Raw genomic sequence first — 19,870 nt, 5'->3', positions numbered from 1 at the left:
CTGTAAAGATGGTTAATCTTTTTTTTTTTTTGGGGTAAAATTTTGTGCTTTTACCACATTATTAAATGCATTTCCCTTTTTTTTTCCTTTTCCTTTTCATCCAAAATAGGCTCCTTAACTGATTCTTAAATTTAATCAATTTTTAGCTTATTGTTTTTTTTGAGTTCTATTTTGGAAGTATTTATATATTGTACACTGTGCAATCACTATGTTTTTTAGTTATTTATTTTATTTTGGTGTTGTGATTAGTCACCATGCACAAAGAAAGCATACCTGAATTGTCGTTTTACATATTATCAGTATTAAAAGACTTTTTTTTGTTTGTAATGAACTGTCAATGTCTCAACTGAATTTTACCAAAAAAAAATTAGGTCATGTATAAAATTATGGAAAATTAAGGAGCATAGCTAAATGAAAAATTATTGAAAGATGTAAGATACTAAAGCTGACCTACTGAATTTTTGGTGAAAGAAAAGGGAATTAGTTAGTTAAAGTTGAACAAATTCTACGTATCCATGTATGATACAAGTATGGAAGTTGCTTTTATTTTTCAAAATAAAACTGAAGTGTGTTACTTACAATTAAGTAGTTCTGCTATTATTTATTTTTAACTAATTAATAATCACATGTAAAAAATATTATGAAAATGATTATTATTATTTATTAGAATAAATTAAATATTACATAACATACCACTATCAAAATATATAAACTAAAAGGTTCCTATATGCGAATGCTACTTTAGTACTACTACTATATGAAAAATCAGAGAAAGAAGTACTACCACTCAACAATCCAGTAAAAATCCACTACTTAATATTGTAATGAATCGGAAAACCAATTAATAAAGTCATAACTAGTAAATAAAAAAATAAAATAAAAAACTCTCACCATCCAATTTCAAATATCACATCTCCTTTTTTAATTTGTTTGAAGCAAGAAGTATAATTTCCATATTTTTAGAATAAAATTTGTCTCTTTAAACTCTTTATTAAAATATTCAATTACTTTTTTATCTCTAAATTTCTTACACTCAACAACTTCATCTAAAATTCATGGCTAAAGAAAGTGATCATCTAATTGAACGAAAAATATTAAACAACCGAGAAGATAACTAGTCTTCAACTGGACTAGTTATCGATTACAATGTCACAAGAAATTTAGTTATAATGATATAATGGAGTTAGGACAGGAAATGGATTATGACAAACAACATGATCATTCAAATTTATCAAATTTTAAGGAGCACGTCTGAATTTGTCTAACTCTAAGAAATTCAAGGTTACAAGGTTTCTTTAATCAAGTAGATTTTGGGACAGTCTAATTTGAATGTATTATTTTGCCAACTGATTAAGTACTTGTTTAACTCAACTAAAACAATCATATCAAGCTTAGTAATTTGTTTTTTCTTAAATGTTTGTGGTGTCACGATTGTGATTAATAAAGTTGAGTAATACAACTAGTAGTAAATAAGAAGTTATCTAGTATATCAATTAAGATGAGTCCTAATTAACTCCTATATACATAACATAGTATGTAGGTTTTGTCTACTGCTTTTTTGAGTAATGAGTATTGTCTACTTTAACCTAATACCTACTTTCTGTAAATTGTTAATTAGTTATTAATATGGAGTACAAGTTAGATTATTTTTTTTTATGAATAATAATAGATATAATAATATGTTATGTCATGAATAAATTAACCCACGTTTCATGTAGATTTCATGAATATATCCATGTACAATATGTCTCAAACCTCAACAATATGTCACCTTCATTGTTTAATTCGATTTTTTCTATAGCTGATTAATGTTGAAATTAGGGGTATTCATGTATCTCATCGTAATATTTCAACGGAACAATTTGTAAATTTTAGGTAAGAAAAGCGACAAGTATTAAGTTCTTATGTATTGGGAAATAAATACAAAAAATATTTCTCATATGTCTTGCGTGAAGGGTCCCAACAATTTAATATTCATGTCACCATTTATTTCTTACACATTAAATATATCCTCCTTTAAATGACAATGTTGTAATCTCATTTGGCGTCTACACTATCAAAATTTCAACTTCGAAAAGAAACAAGAAACAAAATTGAGGTTTTGTTCTTTAATTTATTTTTAATTACACATTTTGGGTTGATCAAAGAGAAACTCGTGCATTTTTTATTAAAGAAAATGCTCGAAAAGCCCAGGTAAAAAACCCAAAGTCCTCCTAGACAAAGACAAAGCACGATGATCACACCATCAAGGCATCAACTTTGCCTAATCGAAACAAAAAGAAACACATCAAACAACAAGGACAACAATAATACACGAGAGACACTCCGGATGAATCGGAAAAAAAGCAAGTAGCTTGGACGGAAGGGAATTTCAAATAATCGAGATAATTGTTGATTGAACAAATTATGTGCATGAAGCTTCCCAATATGTCTTAATATGTCTCTTTAGCAATTTGTTTATATTTGATTTAATAATTATAGGTTTCACATTTCTTTGTCTCTTGGAACACGTTGGGGACATGTTGGCGAAACCAATGGCATATTATCACATTTTAAGAGAATAATTAAGTACTTAACAAAGGGGTTATATTAATCATGATGTTTGAAGTTTGAACTATAGTCGTAAATGTAATAATAATAACAGAAAAACTATTGATTGCTCTGCTTATTTTTAAATTGGTTCCTTGTGTTAGAATCTGAGTTAATTTACATAACAGCCGTGCTAATTAGCAATTAGCATCAAATCAAGATTTCGTTAAGTGCGTTGCTTTTTTTTTCTGCTTTTTCTTATGTTCGTCTGCGGCTTTTCTTTTATAGTGGCTTTAGACAAAACGATTAATTTTTTTGTTTAATTTACAGAAATTGGATATTTTATCAGCTTAAGTATATATAGAACAATACATAATTTGAAGTATCAAATGTCGAGAAAGGGATAAATTATGAATTTATGATGGATTCATTGTACCATGATTGATGCAGAGGTACTAGTGAGATTAACAAAACTAATTACTTCTTCTACCTAGGCATATTAGATACTCACTGCTCCCATTGTTGATCTTCTAACTATTTATTCTCGATTAATCTAATTCCTAAAATATACCAATTAATAATCTGATTAATGAATTTGGATATAGGAACCCTACGTACGTACATACGCAAACTTGAACATATATAAACAGGCTAATCATCGATCCCAAGTGTAATTTATAAAAGGATTGACGTCTCTGAAGTTATCGAACAACGATCCTAACGAGAATGAGAAGTTTGGGCATCAGTCTCTAATCCAATTACGAAGGAGTGGGAACTAAAATGTTGTCTTGTCGTGAATATCCCAAATAGATCATACTTTCATGCTAAACATAGCTAGAGATCAACAACTTTTTATCAACTTTCCCACGAAGCGTCTACATGTTTAGGAAGCACATCTTCGGGTCTTTAGGAAGGCCAATGGAAATATTACAGCGCTCACAATATTTAGATTTAAATACTATCGGGAGTGATAAAATGTAAACTCTTATATTGTACAAACTCTAAACTTTTCAATACTGTGTCAACACAACAGCATCAATACAATGTCAACGCAACTTAAAATTTCAAGATTTTGATGTCAACACAATGTCAATATATGCAGTGGCGGAGCCAGAATTTTTACGATGGGGGGCCCAAAAAGAAGAAAAATTTTAGGGGGCACAAAAAGAATTAAAATTTTAGCTCTGGCATTGTTAATAATTGCGGGTATCTCTTGATGTTTTTGTCATCACAAGTAGTCGGAGGTGGACCCTCTAATATTTTGTCTTTTTTATCATATAGAAAATCTTAAAAATAAAAGAAAGTTTTCAAATATGTAGTACTCAAGAATAAATGCATATCCAACAAATTTAATCACTTCAAGAATAATTGATATAAGCAATTTGTGATGACCTAAAAAAACTACTAGTAATAAAATTAAGTTTTTTCATAAGTAAAACAAAGTTGGTTAATTATAGATATTAGAAAATAAAATGTAGTTAAAACTATTAGTTATATTACAATAAAAAGTAGTTAAAATAGTTACTGACATTGGGCAAATATATAAAACTGAAGGTGTGAGTGGAAGTCAAACTCTGCATCTCCTACTGGTAAGGTTTAAGTATAGACGCTTTGCCAAGTGAGCCACCGAATTTACATTTAAATGTTTTACGAATATATATATTATACTTAAAGTTCAAATGGTTGGGGGGCCCAAGGGCCCCCCATGCCACACCATAGCTCCGCCAGTGAATATATGTCAACACAATATCAACAAAATGTCAACATGGTGTCAATTGTTGACACTGTGTTGATATTTTATATTGCTATTATTTTGTAATCTGTTGACATTTTTTAACGGTCCAGATCATAGTTTGGAGTTTGTACAATATTTAGAGTTTGCATTTTATCACATTCCTAAATACTATTAATAAGTTTTAACTTTAATTTGAAGAAATTACTCTCTATGATCAATCAAATTCAAAAGCCAATCAAGTTTGATGGAAGTGAGATGTGAAAAAAAGAATTCATAATACTCTATGTCCAAACAACTAGTTCAATCTATAAATGTTATTGATGACGAAAAGGAGATCATACCACTTGGTCGTTGCATGAGAAGTAAACACAATTATAAAGACTAGCTAGTTGTTGCCTAGTTGATTTCTATTACGTATAGTATATTCAAATAGATTGTCTACTTTTCTTCTTCTTTTCCATGCTTTACATCTCATGCCATCTATAGGAAAAAAATCATATAGCTTCCTTATTGTTATTTCCCTAGGGTGAGCAAAATACTTGAAAATCGAATATCCGATCCGAATAAATCAAATTTTAAAATTTGATTCATTTTTTTCAAATTTCTGTTCAAATCGGTTTAAATTTTTTATAAATTTTGATTTTTCAATTCGATTTATATTAATGGATATTATGAAATTTAGACTTTACGAAGATTGTACTCCCTCCGTCCCACTTTAGGAGTCCCGGTTGAGTTCGGCACGGGTATTAAGAAATGTAAAGGAAAGTTGGTGAAAAAAGATAGTGGAATGTGGGTCCTACTATTATATATTAGTTTTATAATAAAATGTGAGTGAAAAAAAGTTAAGTGGAATGTGGGGCCTAATACTATTTATGGAATATTCCAACCAGGACTCCTAAAGTGGGACACCCAAAAATGGTAAACCGGGACTCCTAAAGTGGGACGGAGGGAGTAATTGTTTAGATGTGTTAATTAGAGAAAATAGTTTTGAATTTTTGTTTTTTTTAATAAAATTTTATGGGATAGATCTAAATTTGTGCAATTTCGATTTTTTTTTTGGTTCAGATCTTTTTATTGTTGTTTCAACTTAGGTTTCTTCGGGTTCAGTTTTTTGGGTAATTCGGTTCAATCCTGTTTTAATATTTGCAAAATTTTGATTTTTCAGTTCTGTTCAATCTGGACAACAAATCGAACCGAAAACTAAATGTTGAACCCTAAACTTCCCACTATTTAGCTTTCCAATTCATGAACTCTTTTTACCTCTTACATAGAGTGCTCATTCTCATTCATAAGAATTTATTCGAAAGTCACCAAAAACTTTAGGTACAAGATAAATGAGTTCATGTGAAGCACATGAAGTGTTCAATTACACTAGAATTTATGTCGGTACAGATTAACATAGACTAAGGATTAACTATAAACCCCTTTTTAGTATGTAAAGCCTTCATTGGACTAGAGTTCGAAGCTAGAGAAGAGTGACAATCATTAAACTAGTACTACTAATTAGATGCATGATTAAAGAGGAGAATGAAAAGAAGCAATTATTAGAACTAAGACATAGAGAGGTACCATGAATAGGGACAGATTAAATTAGTAAGTAACAAATCCCTCGACATTAGAGAGGCATAGATTTTGCATTGTCCCTTTGTTCGCATTCTTGTCTACAAAATTGCATATTCCAACCCTTTGTTGGCGGTGATGGTTTGGGACAAATTCATGAAGCAATTAATATATTTTTTTCAATGCTTAATGTAGTTATTCTGTTTTGTTGAATATTTCTTATGAAATAAAGAGCTCTTGCATTCTAATTCAGTGTATCTTGACGTTTTCTAAGTGTAATTAATATAGAAAATCTGTGATAAAGTAAAGTTTTGGTGATGAATAAAATTGAGAATGGTGGTCCTAAGGCTAAGTTAGGCATTTATTTTGTTGACTTAATTCCCAACTCATAAATATGGAGTAGTATTTTTTAAAACATTTTTTTGTCGTATTCGAAATTTTAATGATTTGCTTACAAGGTTATGTTGAACTTTTTGTTATCTGAATGAGTTTCAGAGATTTTATGAAAAAAATGTGTATAATTAGGATGACAAATTATATACCTTTTTTTTCTTTTGGATTCACTTAATAAAAACATGTTCATGTATATTTCATTAAAGAAGCCTCCTAATTGCACACCCTGATTCACTTACAAAAATCATGGTAATGTAAACTTCATTTTAGAAAACATTTGCTATGTCTCGAAGCGAAACATTTATTTTTAGACACAAAATTTTAATATATTTAATAAAGAGAGATTAGGAGAAAGTAAATACCTTGATTCACTTACAAAAAACGTGTTCATGTGTGTTTCATTTAAGGAAATACTTGCTCCATCCAATTCAAAGCAAAACATTTCTTTTTTAGCACAAGATTTTAATATATTATGTAAAAAGAAATTAAAGTAGATATAACATAGTTTTATTTTTTAAAGTGTACCATTTTGAGTGAAATATCTTAAAAAGAAAGTGTGTGAATTTAAGTAGATATGAAAAGTAATATTTAAAACAATAAGAAAATAAAACTATATATACTACTAAAGCCCAAAGATCCATTGGCCCATTGAATCGATCTCTCTCTCTCAACCATGGGTTACCTAGAAATGGGCCCAATTATATTCCTAATGGTAGGAAATTGAACTCTGGTATCTCATCATTGAAAATACAATCCAACTAATCAAACTAAATGTTATTACTGCAATGTCAAATTTGAATTTTTTTTCCCAGTGTTGGAATTCTAGTTATATTGTTTTTATGGTAGTTGTACTATTTACGGTTATATCTTTTCCAAAGTCACCATTTATAATAAAATCTATCTAACAATGCTCATTATTGGAGTAAGAAACTGATAGGATTTTACCTATCAAAGGAATTCTGGGATAGAGAAATCGGTTTCTCCAAGAGGGAGAACCGGAGAGTGATAAATATTTATCTAATTCATTTTGCTTAATGATAATAAAAGACTCCACACATATTTATAATATGGGGAATACAAAAAGATCTATATTAACTAGAAAGCAAATAAAATCTTAACCGCTAGAGAAAGTAAATCAAAACATAATAACTAAATAATAAAACATAAAATAAGCTAACTAATTATACATAGAGATTATCAGCTCCCTTCCAGAATAAAATAAAATACCACGTCCCTATCAGAAACTTACTAAACATAAAAACAAAACCAATGAGAAATCTCATCTTTGCAAGAAAGTGAACAGAAGAAAAACATTTTCTACAGCCACTTTCATTTATGTCTCTTTCATCAACTGCAGCTGCCATCTATCTTCGGATGCTCATCTTGAGTTGCGTCGACATAACCGATTAACTGCCGTTCTGAACAAACTTTGGATGTGTAGCTGCATATATCGAACAGTTCACATCGGCTTTTAAGTGAGTCATAAGATGCTGTACATCTGGGCTGAAACTTTCAGCTGCTCTTCCGATGAGAGCCAGCACTTCCGCTCTCGGCTTGCTGCTTGCTTGCACGGGTCCTCCTTGCCCTTCGTAATGAACTATATGGTGCCTGCACAGAAATTCCTCTTTATTTCATCACCTAAAGAAGTATGAACATTGTCTTGTTTTTAAGATTAACATATGCTTACAGGAAGTCTATAATATCAGCTATCTCAGATGCTTGGACAGGAGCTGACGGCTGTGAATTCCTTCCAAAGACATCGGCCATTACACTTAACAGCACCGATAGCGTCTGGCAATAACGTTGAAATGTTAGTAATGACTATTTCTACAACCAAGACAAGACTAGTGTAATAATTATGCAACAGAACAATTCAACGGGATTTTTTAACCAACTATTTCCTCTTCGGGTAATTGCCAAAGCGAAGGGATGACCTGTATTGCAATAATCTGTTGTTTCAGAGTTTAGCATACTCATACCTTATTGAAGAGGGTGTGAGCATTGGCCAATCGAGGGAGCAAAGGTCCTATAATACGGAAAGCTATTCTCAATCCAGCTATTGATGTCACGGGTCTGAGATGCTTGATAATGAGATGTGTCCCCTCCAGCCACTCTAGAGGAAGGTTACTGAAGAAAGCATGTAAGAGTGCCACCACATTACCTGTATATGCCAATATGAGCAATGATCTGAGCTCCAAAAATAAGTCCTTTAACTTAATTCATCATAAAATGGCTTTTTGCATCATGTAATCCCGAAAAAAAACAATAAATTACTGAGCCACGGGTATAAAGAGTAAGAATAACTAAATTGATTATATGCCCGGAAACTCGTACCAATGGCTGTAGAGGTGTTGTCCTGGGCAGCCCATGTTGGATCTAATAAAGCATAGCAAACGGCAGATTCTAATTCAGAGACTGATCTTTTCCCATCGGAAAGCCACCAGCTCTCCTTTATTACACGTGCCGCCTCTATATAGAGTTGAATATGAAACTCAGGAGGTAGCTGAGCCAAAAGCAGGCCACAAGCTTGGATCAACAAGCAAGACAACTGTTGACACGTATAACCACTTCGCCAAACAAAGTTAGAGTTACTTAATCCTGCTGCTGTGGGAGTCCTAGTAGCGCCCAAGGAATCAGTGCTTCCCCCTGATGGAGAAGTAGGTAACACAGAACTTTGGCCGACACTAGTTCCATTGCTGGATTGGACCAGAGTTGGTTGTATGTGAACAACGATTTGAACAAGTGAGGATACAATCTGGGATGCAGTTATAGGAAGAGAGAGGATTTCTATAACAGCCGTTTCAAGAATCAACTGTGTATATGTGCCAGGATCCTGGAGCTGATAGAATGGTTTCTGGCCTTCAGGAGCAACGGATGGACCACCCTGTGATGTTGCTTGAGCCTTGTTATGCGGCGCTCGCACAGAAGCATTTGAGGCTTCTCCAACTTGTCCGTTCTTAGAGGAGTTATTCAGGGGAGGAATTACATGATTCACCAGGCCCAGTAGAAGTGTAGCAAAATAGTCTAGTGGAGGAGCATTAGACGAGTTGATATGCTGAGGGAAGGCTTCAGAAAATGGTATCTGAAAAAGCAACAGGAAGATGAAAACATTGATCTCGTAAAAAAAGTCCGAAAATATCTGGATGAAGAGCAATCAATCATCACCTTTTTCACGTCTAATACAGTCAATATCCGAATGATAAGTTTGCTTGGAAGATGACCATAGAAATAGGCTAGTATATCACGCACAAAGGTGAAATTCAAAGGATAGTAATGAAGGAATGATGCATAAACATGCAGAACTCTGTCAGCAGCATCAAAAGCATCATTCTCGATAAACCTATAAATGATTAGGGGAATCACCGGGAGCAATCTTGCAGCAATATCATCAAAAAATGTCGGGTACCTGCTAACACTAAATCGTATAAATAGTCAATTCTATTTTGGGAAAATGAATAATCGAATTATGTGAGCAATGAGGAATATCACCTTTCCTTCCACGACAGATGATTTCCAAGGGCCTTTTGCAATTCGGTACGCTTAAAAACTCCAGAGTAAAGCCAATGCTCAGCTGGACCACGATTCATAAGATACAGTTTCACCCTTTGTTGAAGTTCTTTGCTGTCAAGTATGCTTATCTATTTGGAGGGAAAGAAAATTTTGTTACTCTGTCAGTGCATCGGTAACCTTAAGAATTTGGAAGAAGAAGTCCATATATTACCAATAAATAGTAATGTTATAGTGGAGTAAAAATCAGAAATAATATGAAACAAGCCTATAAAGTGAACATACCACAATTCGCAGAGCATGGGGATCGTCATCTCTATCAATAAGTGCTAGCAGTAAAATGTCTAATGGCAATAGTTCATGAGTCCAAATGAAGAATGCAAGGTTGGCACAAGCTTTCATCATAAGCTCCTGATCAGAGAGAAAATTGGACCTTTACTCATACACTTTACCTACCACCAGTAGCAACAAAAAGTAGAGCCCTGGAGTTGGAAACCAAATTTCAGGAGGGGGGACAAACCTGCAAAGACCGCCCACACTGAAGTTCTAGATTGAAATGATGCAATAGGACATCCACCATTGTATAGATATTGGCAGTAACTTCTTCAGGGGAAAATTCTCTCAGGACGCGACCCTGAATAACATCATACAATCATATGCATGCACGTAAGACAGCAAAGTTACAATTATAACATATTTCTTGCAACAGAGCAATGCTCCCAATCATAATATACTTCTTGCATTTTATGCCTGGAGAAACTTACAAGATGTATACTGTTAATGCTCTCAGGGTGGCCATACATCAGTATCCATGCACCAGAGCAAAGATATTGACGGTGTTGAGGAAAACTGTGATTAATGTAAGTCATGACATACGTAGGATCAGCAGATGAAGATAGAAGCTGAGTGCATTGATTGAGCACAGTTGTTTCTGCCTGCCAATGGCCATACATATGTTAGAATTGTATAATCATGAGGCATACATTTCAGAATTATAAAAAGGAAGGCAAAGAATGATACCAATCACTATGGTGCCTCAAAAATGGTCAAACAAGAAAAAATATAGAAAGGAGTTACTAACCAAGGAATTTACAGTTCCATGTTCATTTTCATGTTCATTGTTAACTTATTGTATGTCCTCTTTATACTGCAAAGGTTATTACTGAGCCTTCAGTGTTTACTAGATAATTTTCTGGAGAATTTACAACGAAGTAATGTTCAGATGTTCTGCTACCCAAAGTCAGTAAGTAAGTTGCAACATTATAAACTTAAATATTTGAAATGAAGGAGAAAAGAAGAATCTTTCTAAAAAAAGATGGATGGCTCTGATGTCAGGAGTTCTATATTATTCTAGTATGTGAATATGGTTCTGACTTCTGAGATAAAATGTAGATCATGTGTACCCTGAGACTTTAGAGCTGTATCTACTCTTCTTGTACCCAGAGATTTCTTCCGGAGAATCAATCCCCACTTTAATAGCTATCATGTGTATGCTAATGTTTAGCGCTGCAATTGATGAATGGACAACTACCCTCCCACCAAAAAATGAAGATAAAGGAAAAGGCATTTTGCAACTGACATCGCTTCATTCGATCAGGAATGATAGTTAATAATGTTAGTACATTTGTGTGTAGAGAAGTGTGATGTCCCAACTGATGCAAAGATAATGTAAAGGTATGAACAACTTTTAGCATAAGCTGAAGAGCATCTCTGCAACCATTGGAACTCCCTTTGGGTATCTAACCAGAGCCTATTGGATTTGCATCAATACACCGCAGGTGGGTGCATGGCTAAGAGAGAGACATTGTATCTAGTACCTGTTGCCATGCTTGAGTGGCCAAGCCCCTATTATCTATCCGACCAGCTAAGGCCTCTCGCAAAATAGGAGGGAAGTGGCGGAGGGTCTTCTCTGACCATGCATGTTGGCTGGTGGCAAGTATCTGTTCCAGAATTGTTTGAAGGTATAGCAGGTGTTCAACCTCCGCAATCCCATGAGTTTTAATAATGATGGCAAGAGTGGTTATTGTTATCCGATTTATAGTTTCCGTAAACTCGGTTGGACCCTGTGAGAGAGCATTGACAAGACAAAAGTAAGTCTGACCTGGGTTTGCCAAGGCAATCTATAAAAGAAAAATAAATTGATATTTTCTGCCACCTTTCCATCCCTCTTCACAGAGAAAAATTCCCTCATTGATAATATAAGATTCATGCATAAATTCTCAGCCAGCCGAAAAATACGATGGTCACCACGTTTTCCCTTCAGTGTAGCAATAATTTTTGTGACATCATGAATTAAACCTTTGTTTTTCCCTTGGTACCTAAAAAAAAGCATACATTTAAGAAGAATGTTTGATCATTTCCATTTGACAGCATGCCAAACAACTCTTGGCTTCAGTAAAAACATAAAGCCCTGAACAAACACAAGAAACCGAGATAATGTTCATTACCTGTAGAGTGAAAGTAACCGATAGTTCAGAATTTCAAACACCAGAAGAGAAGCAGCAGGTTTACTCAGTGGGTTTTGATTCTTCGGAGACAGTAGCTAGTAAGACAAAGTAGCAAGTGCTTATAAAATTAGAAAATGATAGTATGAGACTATAAAACTTTATTTTGTTGAATACGAAAATGAAGTCATATATACTGGCTATTGTTTACTCCCAGATATTTCAACTGTAAGAGTAAAGAATTTCAACTTGAAAATCTAACAGTAACTGAAAAACCAAACCGAACCATAAAAATTTGGAAGTTTGGTCAGTTTCTAGTTCGGCTCGTGGTTCCTAAAGATGTTCTTCTGAAGTGCCTTAGCGCGAGGTGGTGCCAGGTAAACGCCTCTTAGGACTCTCCTAACTGCTGCGAAAGAGGTGCACACCTCCCATTTTATGGCTTTCAAGCAGGTTTCTTACTGTTTTAATTTGACTTTTAAGCCTTAATCTGAAGCAGGCTGTTTTTACATGGCCCTAATTAAATGAAATAAGACTAAATCACAGTCCTAATGCTCTAAAAGGCTTTAATTTCATATTCTTAGACATTTGATTATGGCTATTTGATTATAAGACTTTAATATTATCATCCTTATCTTACTTCGGAATTTAAAATACTTAACTAGTGATAATTATCATATGTTTTATATATTTGTTATGATTTTTGTGTGTTTTTATGATTCAAGCCTCAGGCTTGTGCCTTGCGGGGCCTCTTCAGAACCTCCCAAGGCTTGAAAACACCTTTTAAAACCTTGATTTGATTTCATCCCAGTTGAAATTTTTCAGAACAAATCTTATTTTTGAATCATTACGGTTTCGGGGAACTGAGGTTTAAAACGAAACCTCCCCATCTCCAGTTGGAATCTATGGCTTATATCCAAATGAAAGGAATAATTACCGTCATGAGTGAGCGAAATAGTGCATGAGGTGAAATGAGCAATACTCGAACGTATGTTTCTACCATTGCAATGCTAGGTACAACCTGTTCCAGTGTAAAATATAGCCAAATTCAATGAAATGAACCCAAGGAAAATCATCGAGTTATAATGAAGGTAACAGGCACACAAGAGCAGACAACTTGTTAACAGGGTAGAACACACCAAACTACTCTTTCCAAAGGATATTCGAACTATCCCGAGGAAATTTATATTGATGTTCATCCACTTACAAATGCTTTCATGTAAATAATGCTGACATCATTTTACCTGTCCAGAAAACAAAGACTCTTCCATCTGATATGCAAGTTTCAGACATAAATTTATTGAAAACCCAGATAACAGCGATACTGGCAATGGGCTGACTTCCTGCATCACCATCAACCTTTCATTTGGCTGTAGATTTGTTCCTGGTATCTCTGTTACTCCAGCTGAGGTTAACCAGTGCATGACTGTTTCACAAGCGGGCTGTGCCATAGTGTATGAGACAACCCAAAACATACCAATTGACCTTTCATCCATATTCATATAGTCCATGATCCTTTCACCTGAGAGACAACACATTGTTTGTTAAGGTACTATTTTTTTTTATTAAAAAAAAACTAGTACTAGATTAATGAAGCACAACTAACTGAGCGGCATAAGGTTTATAGGGTGTGTGATTCAGTAGTACAAATTGTAATGATATAAATATCAAACAATTCATGAGCACATGTTTAGCAGATTTAGACAAAAAGACTTTAGTCTAAATTTGAGATGGTAGAGTGACTGCTTCCATTTCCACATGAGAAAAACAATCAATTGAAGATCAAAACCTTCCTCGCGAGAGAACCAATTCAAATGAATCAAATGAAAGAGAACTAACATAAAAAAAGGGGAGAAATAAACCTCCACTGGCAAGAGGGAAGGTGCCTTCTTCCACTCAAACAAAAGATAGGGAAACTAATCCCACAAAAGGGATAATGAGAAAGTAAGAGTAAAAAAGAAAGAAAAATTCAATAAATTTATTTACTCAACCAATATTTCCCATTGATCATCCATAATAACATTTACAAATAAACACAAATATAAGCTGGATTCAGTTTTGTCAATGAATAAGAGAGGTAAAGGGGTTACTGCTATAAATACAACTTCTTTAGTGGCAACAGCAAATTGGTAAAAAGTTCAATTATCAAAGTGGATTTTACTACTACAATATTTGGAAATGAAAATGGATTAGCAAGATTTAGATTTTGTCAATTAGTAAGGCAGGTTGGACAAAAACAAAAATGCATGCACTAAATTTTTTTGGTGGCGAAGTGAGAAATTTTTAGGAAGTTAAGGTTGGCAAATTGCATTTTGACTTTGTAGGATATTTTTCCTTAAGAGTTGCATGTAATGCACACATGCATGAATCCAAATACTATATTCACTACCACTAGCAATAAATGGTAAAGAGAAAAATTATATGGTTTGAACGTCAAGGTGTAAGCCCGAAAAGTAAGAAATGAGATAGGATGAAAGAAAAAACGATAGAACAGCAGAAGAACCCAAAACAACAAGAATGAAAAATGTTTGCTGCTCTATTGAAAAGGGTGTTTCGATTGAAAGCACTATATGTGTTTCTATTAAATTATTCCCCTAGAGTAAATCCCTAACTAGAACTGCCATGTCACACAACATTCAATTGATATTGATAGTAAGCTATAAAATATCCTGAGAAGCACTATTGCTAAGTTAAATGGCTTGCATCTCAAAGAATGGATAAGTACCTTTGCTAACTTGCCTCCACCATTCATCGATTTGTTTTCCCTTTTGAAGCTGCTCGTTGTTCAAATATTCTCTAGTTGATGTATTTAATGACCAAATACGCAAATTCTGACAACTGCTAATGAAGTCCAGCAAGATACTTTGTGGGTTATTAGGGTCAGCACTTCGGTCTTCTTTATGGAATGAAAGAATTTTCCGGGTTGTCTCCACCTACCCAGCAGATTGTGATAAGTTAATATCACAATATTCATTGATTGACTAGTAGATGATCAGCTATTATGGCAATTAAACATAAGATGGAAACATAAATTAGAGGGTACATGGTGAAGTTCAAATCCAAATAAGCACCGCAATAACAAGAGGATGCAGCATGTTGAGTATGCCATGTTCCAGTAAAATGAGGGACTACCTTTCTTGAGTCTGTATTTAGAGCATTCATTACAAGCTCAACACGGATAATTTGTGCAAGCAACCATGTAACATGATTGGTCCTGAGGATATGTTGATCACCGTCTTGAAGTCGACACACTAGTTTGTCAACAAAATCAACAAAATCAATGCATCCATGCTTCATGAGAAAAAAGAATACATCAGAAACAATAAGCCACTCCTGCCAGCAATTTGTTTCTGCAAGTTAACAGAATGGAAAATAGTAAAAAATGACAGTTGATCAAAAAATAAACAATAATAACATCTCAGGATAACAATGTGATTCTATTTAACAAATAAGTGCCTAAAGGAGTTATTTTGGTGAGTAAACACAACAAAGCAAGGTTACACTCACATGTGAGACAAATATACACTTGCAACACTTGATTTACTAAAACAACACTAAAACTTGCCTGCATTTGTCAACTTCAGCAATTCCACAATCCTATCAATTGTTGCCTCGCTAATCATTTCCGAAGTAAAAACAGCACCTGGTGTAGGTCCTTGGGCCTGAGTCCTGTGGCAGGGTGCTACAAGCAATACACGTCTCCACCAGTCTGGAGATGGAGTGTTGCGAAAGGCATGTCTCAGACATCGCATAGCTCGCTCCCAGTCAAGACTTCCTCTCTGAATGGATGCTGCAAGTTCCTATCCAGGTAATGAAAAGAGTGGTCTAACACATTGTATTTATTGACAGTGTCGTCTTTGAGACAGATACTTTTCATTTTGCTACAATAAAACTACCGGGGAATCACAGTCACCAACAGATTAATGATCCAACTTTGTATTAATACACTAAGCTTATGCAGATTACATGATAGCTTCAGAAATAAGCAAACTCATATTATTATGTTTCCAGCCCAGCTCTTGGTTTTCAGACTAAATTCATAATAATTTCATTTTTTAGATATCTGATTTTGCAATTAATATATTATATTTCTAATCAAAGATACGGTATAAATTCACAACAATAACCAAAATATGGCATACCTCTCCATGCAAAGGTTCTCCAAGTACACTTGGATATGTGATTGGTGAATATCTCATGTTTGTCACTGTCTCACCAGTGGTAGTTGCCTGAGGTAAGAGTCGAGGAGTTCCAAATGTAGGGCAATGTAGATGTTGATCTAACATTTGCATGTGGGTTGCCATCATATCTCTCCTTCTATGAATTTCCAAGATAAGGGTAAACAGTGCCTCATCATCTGGTATGTTCTCAATAAATTGCAAACCACTGCGTATGAGCTCGTAAAAGGGCACACGGCATTTATTATCATCAACTAACAGCCAAATAACATCTAGACAATCATGTAACCACTCAATTAGGGCCTTATCGGGCTTCCAGAACTGTGCACTATCAAATTCATCAAGCCCTTGCTGTCTTTGATCCCAATTGACAAGCCAATTTAACATGTGGTTAAAGATATCGAAGCGTGTGACTGGCATTAGATTAGACTCAAGGCTAATCAAAATTATCTTGCAGGAAAGTTGACGTAAACTGCTTATAACATTTTCCCTGACTGATATATTGGCCCTCGCTGACTGTTGACCAGTACAGATGACATCATTTGACTTCATCGGAGACAGCGTGGATGGCTCAGCACCTGATTGTGCAGGAGATCCAATGCCATGAATTGACGGCAAAGGAGACGCAGGATTAGATGCCTGAAAATTAGCGTTATTAGGAATGGCATTGGAAGGTGGTGGGACTCCTGACTGTGATGAAGTTGCACAAGCAACAAGAGCCATAGCTTGACTGCCCTGACCAACCGGGGTCTCCGCAGAAGAAACTGAAGAAAGAAGAGACGGCAAGAATGCATCCCAGTTTATGTATCCTATATTGCACAAACTACGCAAAGCAAAGAGCAGAAACTCTGCTCTAGGAGCATGATTACAGCATTGAATAACAAGAGATATTAGGACAGATTCTGTTACAGCGCGTAGTTGCTCCTGGTCCTGGAAAAAAAGTTACATCAGAGTAGATACTACATCCACAAACCAAAGTTCATAATTTGAAGATATCAGTTTATTGAATTTTCAAGCAGCCACTGAAAGCTTACAGGAAATTGGCTCTGTATCTGCTCAAAGTCAAAGAGGAACTGCTCATTAGGGGGAGGAAGCTCTCTGTTAATAGCGGTAACCCGCTTCTGTGTCTTGTTCCTATAATTAACATTAACAAACAAATCTATCAGGAGAATACTTCATATGACAGCTAATAAAGTATATGCAGTACCGAGAAGCATAAAATGGCTTCCAGCACTAACAAGTTCTTCGATGTAGCCAATTAAAAAAGAAGAAAACGGTGAAAGCAACGAAATAATATACAGCACTCGATTAGTGATCCCCTTGAAGTATGCTTAAAGGTCAGTAATTTTTCGGTCCTATTTCATAGACGTAAACGTTCTTTTTCGATCATCAAACATAAATACCTCATTTTTCCTCACATTCCCCTTAACTAACGAATAAACATAATGGATTATCAAATTAGAAGGTTGTGGTTAGCATACTTAGCCACAATCAACAAAAGGAAGCAACTTTTACAGATAATAATGAAAATGATAAGAATGATCAGGTAAGTAAGTAGGAAATTGTGCAAATACTGATAATGATAATGATCGTGAATTACTGACGGGGGTTCCCTAACTGATTCATCCGATTTCTGCTGCGATCTCCTCTGCAAAGGGGGAAAATCAAATCAGAATTCAAAATCAGAAGGAGAAAGCAATAAAATAAAACAAAATAGTGTGTACGGACGCCCAAGTAGAGATTGAAGAGTTCTAGAATGGCGGGCCGGGCGGGGTGGAAATGGTGGGCACGGGAAGAGGCGGAGGAAGAAGGTCGATGCTGTTGTTGTTGCGGCGGCGGCTGTTGCGTGTTGTTGAGCTGTTCCATCTCTGGCAAGGGCTGGGAAGAGAGGCCCGGAGTCGGACCCCGCTGCATCATACTGGAAATATCTATCAAGTATTGCTCCGATCACAATTCACTCACACGCCGCGCCTGCTCTGTTATCGAAAACTGGCGGCGCCGCCTTTGGATTATTTGTTCGGTTTGATTTTAAAATTGGGGGAATTTAGACGGACGCGGCGGACTGAGGTCGGGCGGCGAAGAGGGCTAGACTGGCCGTCGGCGGTGGCGAAGCTGACTCTAGTTTTGATTTTGTATTCTCAATTAGTTAGTCTTAGTTTTTCTTTTCTTTATTTAATTTTCTCCATTCGTCTCTCATTTTTGGTAATATTATGGATTTCCATATTTGCAAAGATGGTATGCGGGATTAATATTTCCATATTCAATCTAGATTAAATCTTCATATTATTTTATCTTAAACACAGAATACAAGCTATATTTCTCTTTTTCTTTCTTTTTCATACTTTATCAATTTTATCTTCTACTTTTCCATAATATTTTATTTATTTTTCTCTTATTCTCTCTTTTCTTATCAATTTCTTATTAAAACACATTCATATTAATTTGTTTTTAATAAATGGAGTAGGAGGAGTAGTAGTTTTATTGACTCTATTTGATTAGTCAAAAAAATTGAGTCTAGAAACCGAATTCAGTTTTTTCTGCGAAGTAGATCCAGTTGAATTACTTCTTCCTCTCATGTGGGCTTTTGTTGGGCTGATGCATTACGTGGGCTTTAGAAGAAAAAAAAACCATATCATAAAGCTTTCTCTCAGCATAGGTGCAAAAGTTTTGTAGTGAAAACTCTCAGACTATAAGATGGCTAAGGGTCGTGGAAATCATTTTACATTTGAGTGTGTACTACTGCAATTTATTCAAAATATTATCGGTGCCCACTATAGTGATACACTGTGATGTGATAGCCAAACAGTTATAAGGAGGGCATAGAAAAATAGAAGAAGGAAATAAAGATGATTAGCAAGTTACAAGTTCTATTATACAATAAAAGAAGGAAATAAAGATGATTAGCAAGTTACAAGTTCTATTATATAATAGAGTGAACTACAAAATTGGTCTCTACGTATGATAAGTCGAACGCAAGAGATACTCATGTTTAAAAAATGCATTGTAGGCCTCTACGTATGGATATAATATCATTTCAGACCCCTTTTCACTATTTTGAGTCTTTTATACTCTTTTCCCCTCACTTTTAACCTAATTGTAATTCCAAGGATGTTTTAGTCCTTTTCATGTTTATTACTACCTCCGTCCCGCTTAAGATGACACGTTTTCCTTTTTAGTTTGTCCCAACTAAGATGACACATTTCCTTTTTTGGTAACTTTCTCTCTCCAATTAATACACTCAACCATTTTTTCTCACTCCTATTAAAATATCCATCTTTCCTTATCTCTCTACTTTAATACTTACACCCACCTTCTCTCTCTTCAATTAAACACTTTAACTAATAACTCCTAAAATCTCGTGCCGGCTAAGCAACGTGTCATCTTAGCCGAGACGGAGGGAGTACTATGTACTATGTTTATTTATATTAAAATATTATTTTATTTAATCCATAAATATTGTAAATTTAATTAGATTGATAAATTAAAATACTTATATCAATAGTTATCACAAGAATGATTTATGTTTT

General features: G+C 34.6%; 1 protein-coding gene across 6 annotated transcripts; it reads right to left on the bottom strand.

Annotated features, from left to right (window-relative positions):
• Positions 1-7,348: 7,348 nt before the first annotated feature.
• Positions 7,349-18,523, bottom strand: LOC125212998 (mediator of RNA polymerase II transcription subunit). Of its 6 annotated transcripts, none has more exons than XM_048113324.2 (21): positions 18,072-18,523; positions 17,918-17,991; positions 17,378-17,477; positions 16,308-17,273; positions 15,731-15,965; positions 15,298-15,515; positions 14,891-15,098; positions 13,410-13,687; positions 13,103-13,186; positions 12,172-12,266; positions 11,880-12,042; positions 11,542-11,787; positions 10,489-10,659; positions 10,245-10,358; positions 10,010-10,135; positions 9,707-9,855; positions 9,383-9,632; positions 8,552-9,299; positions 8,197-8,378; positions 7,905-8,008; positions 7,349-7,825 (listed from the first exon to the last, which is right to left on the bottom strand). In XM_048113324.2, exons 1-21 carry the CDS (start codon positions 18,258-18,260, stop codon positions 7,624-7,626), a joined length of 4,902 nt encoding a protein of 1,633 aa, XP_047969281.1. In that variant the 5' UTR covers positions 18,261-18,523; the 3' UTR covers positions 7,349-7,623. The 6 variants fall into 6 exon arrangements, with proteins under 6 accessions (XP_047969281.1, XP_047969284.1, XP_047969283.1 ...); XM_048113327.2 differs by having other exon boundaries at positions 17,948-17,991; XM_048113326.2 differs by having other exon boundaries at positions 9,383-9,623; positions 18,072-18,522.
• Between the last annotated feature and the right edge of the window lie 1,347 nt (positions 18,524-19,870).

Source organism: Salvia hispanica, chromosome 3 (assembly GCF_029641045.1).
Source record: "Salvia hispanica isolate PSC_SH4W2 chromosome 3, Shi_PSC_v1, whole genome shotgun sequence".
NCBI classification, from domain to species: domain Eukaryota; kingdom Viridiplantae; phylum Streptophyta; class Magnoliopsida; order Lamiales; family Lamiaceae; genus Salvia; species Salvia hispanica.
This window is presented reverse-complemented; position numbering and strand designations above follow the sequence as displayed.

Bases quoted from the DNA above. Each gene is read 5' to 3' on its own strand.
- LOC125212998 (XM_048113324.2), bottom strand. From the start codon at position 18,260: ATGATGCAGCGGGGTCCGACTCCGGGCCTCTCTTCCCAGCCCTTGCCA. The intron at 11,788-11,879 runs GTGGCAGAAAAT...GCTCTCTCACAG, and splicing joins CTGTGAAGAGGGATGGAAAG to GGTCCAACCGAGTTTACGGA. The intron at 9,300-9,382 runs GTGATGATTGAT...TTGCTTTTTCAG, and splicing joins CTGTATTAGACGTGAAAAAG to ATACCATTTTCTGAAGCCTT.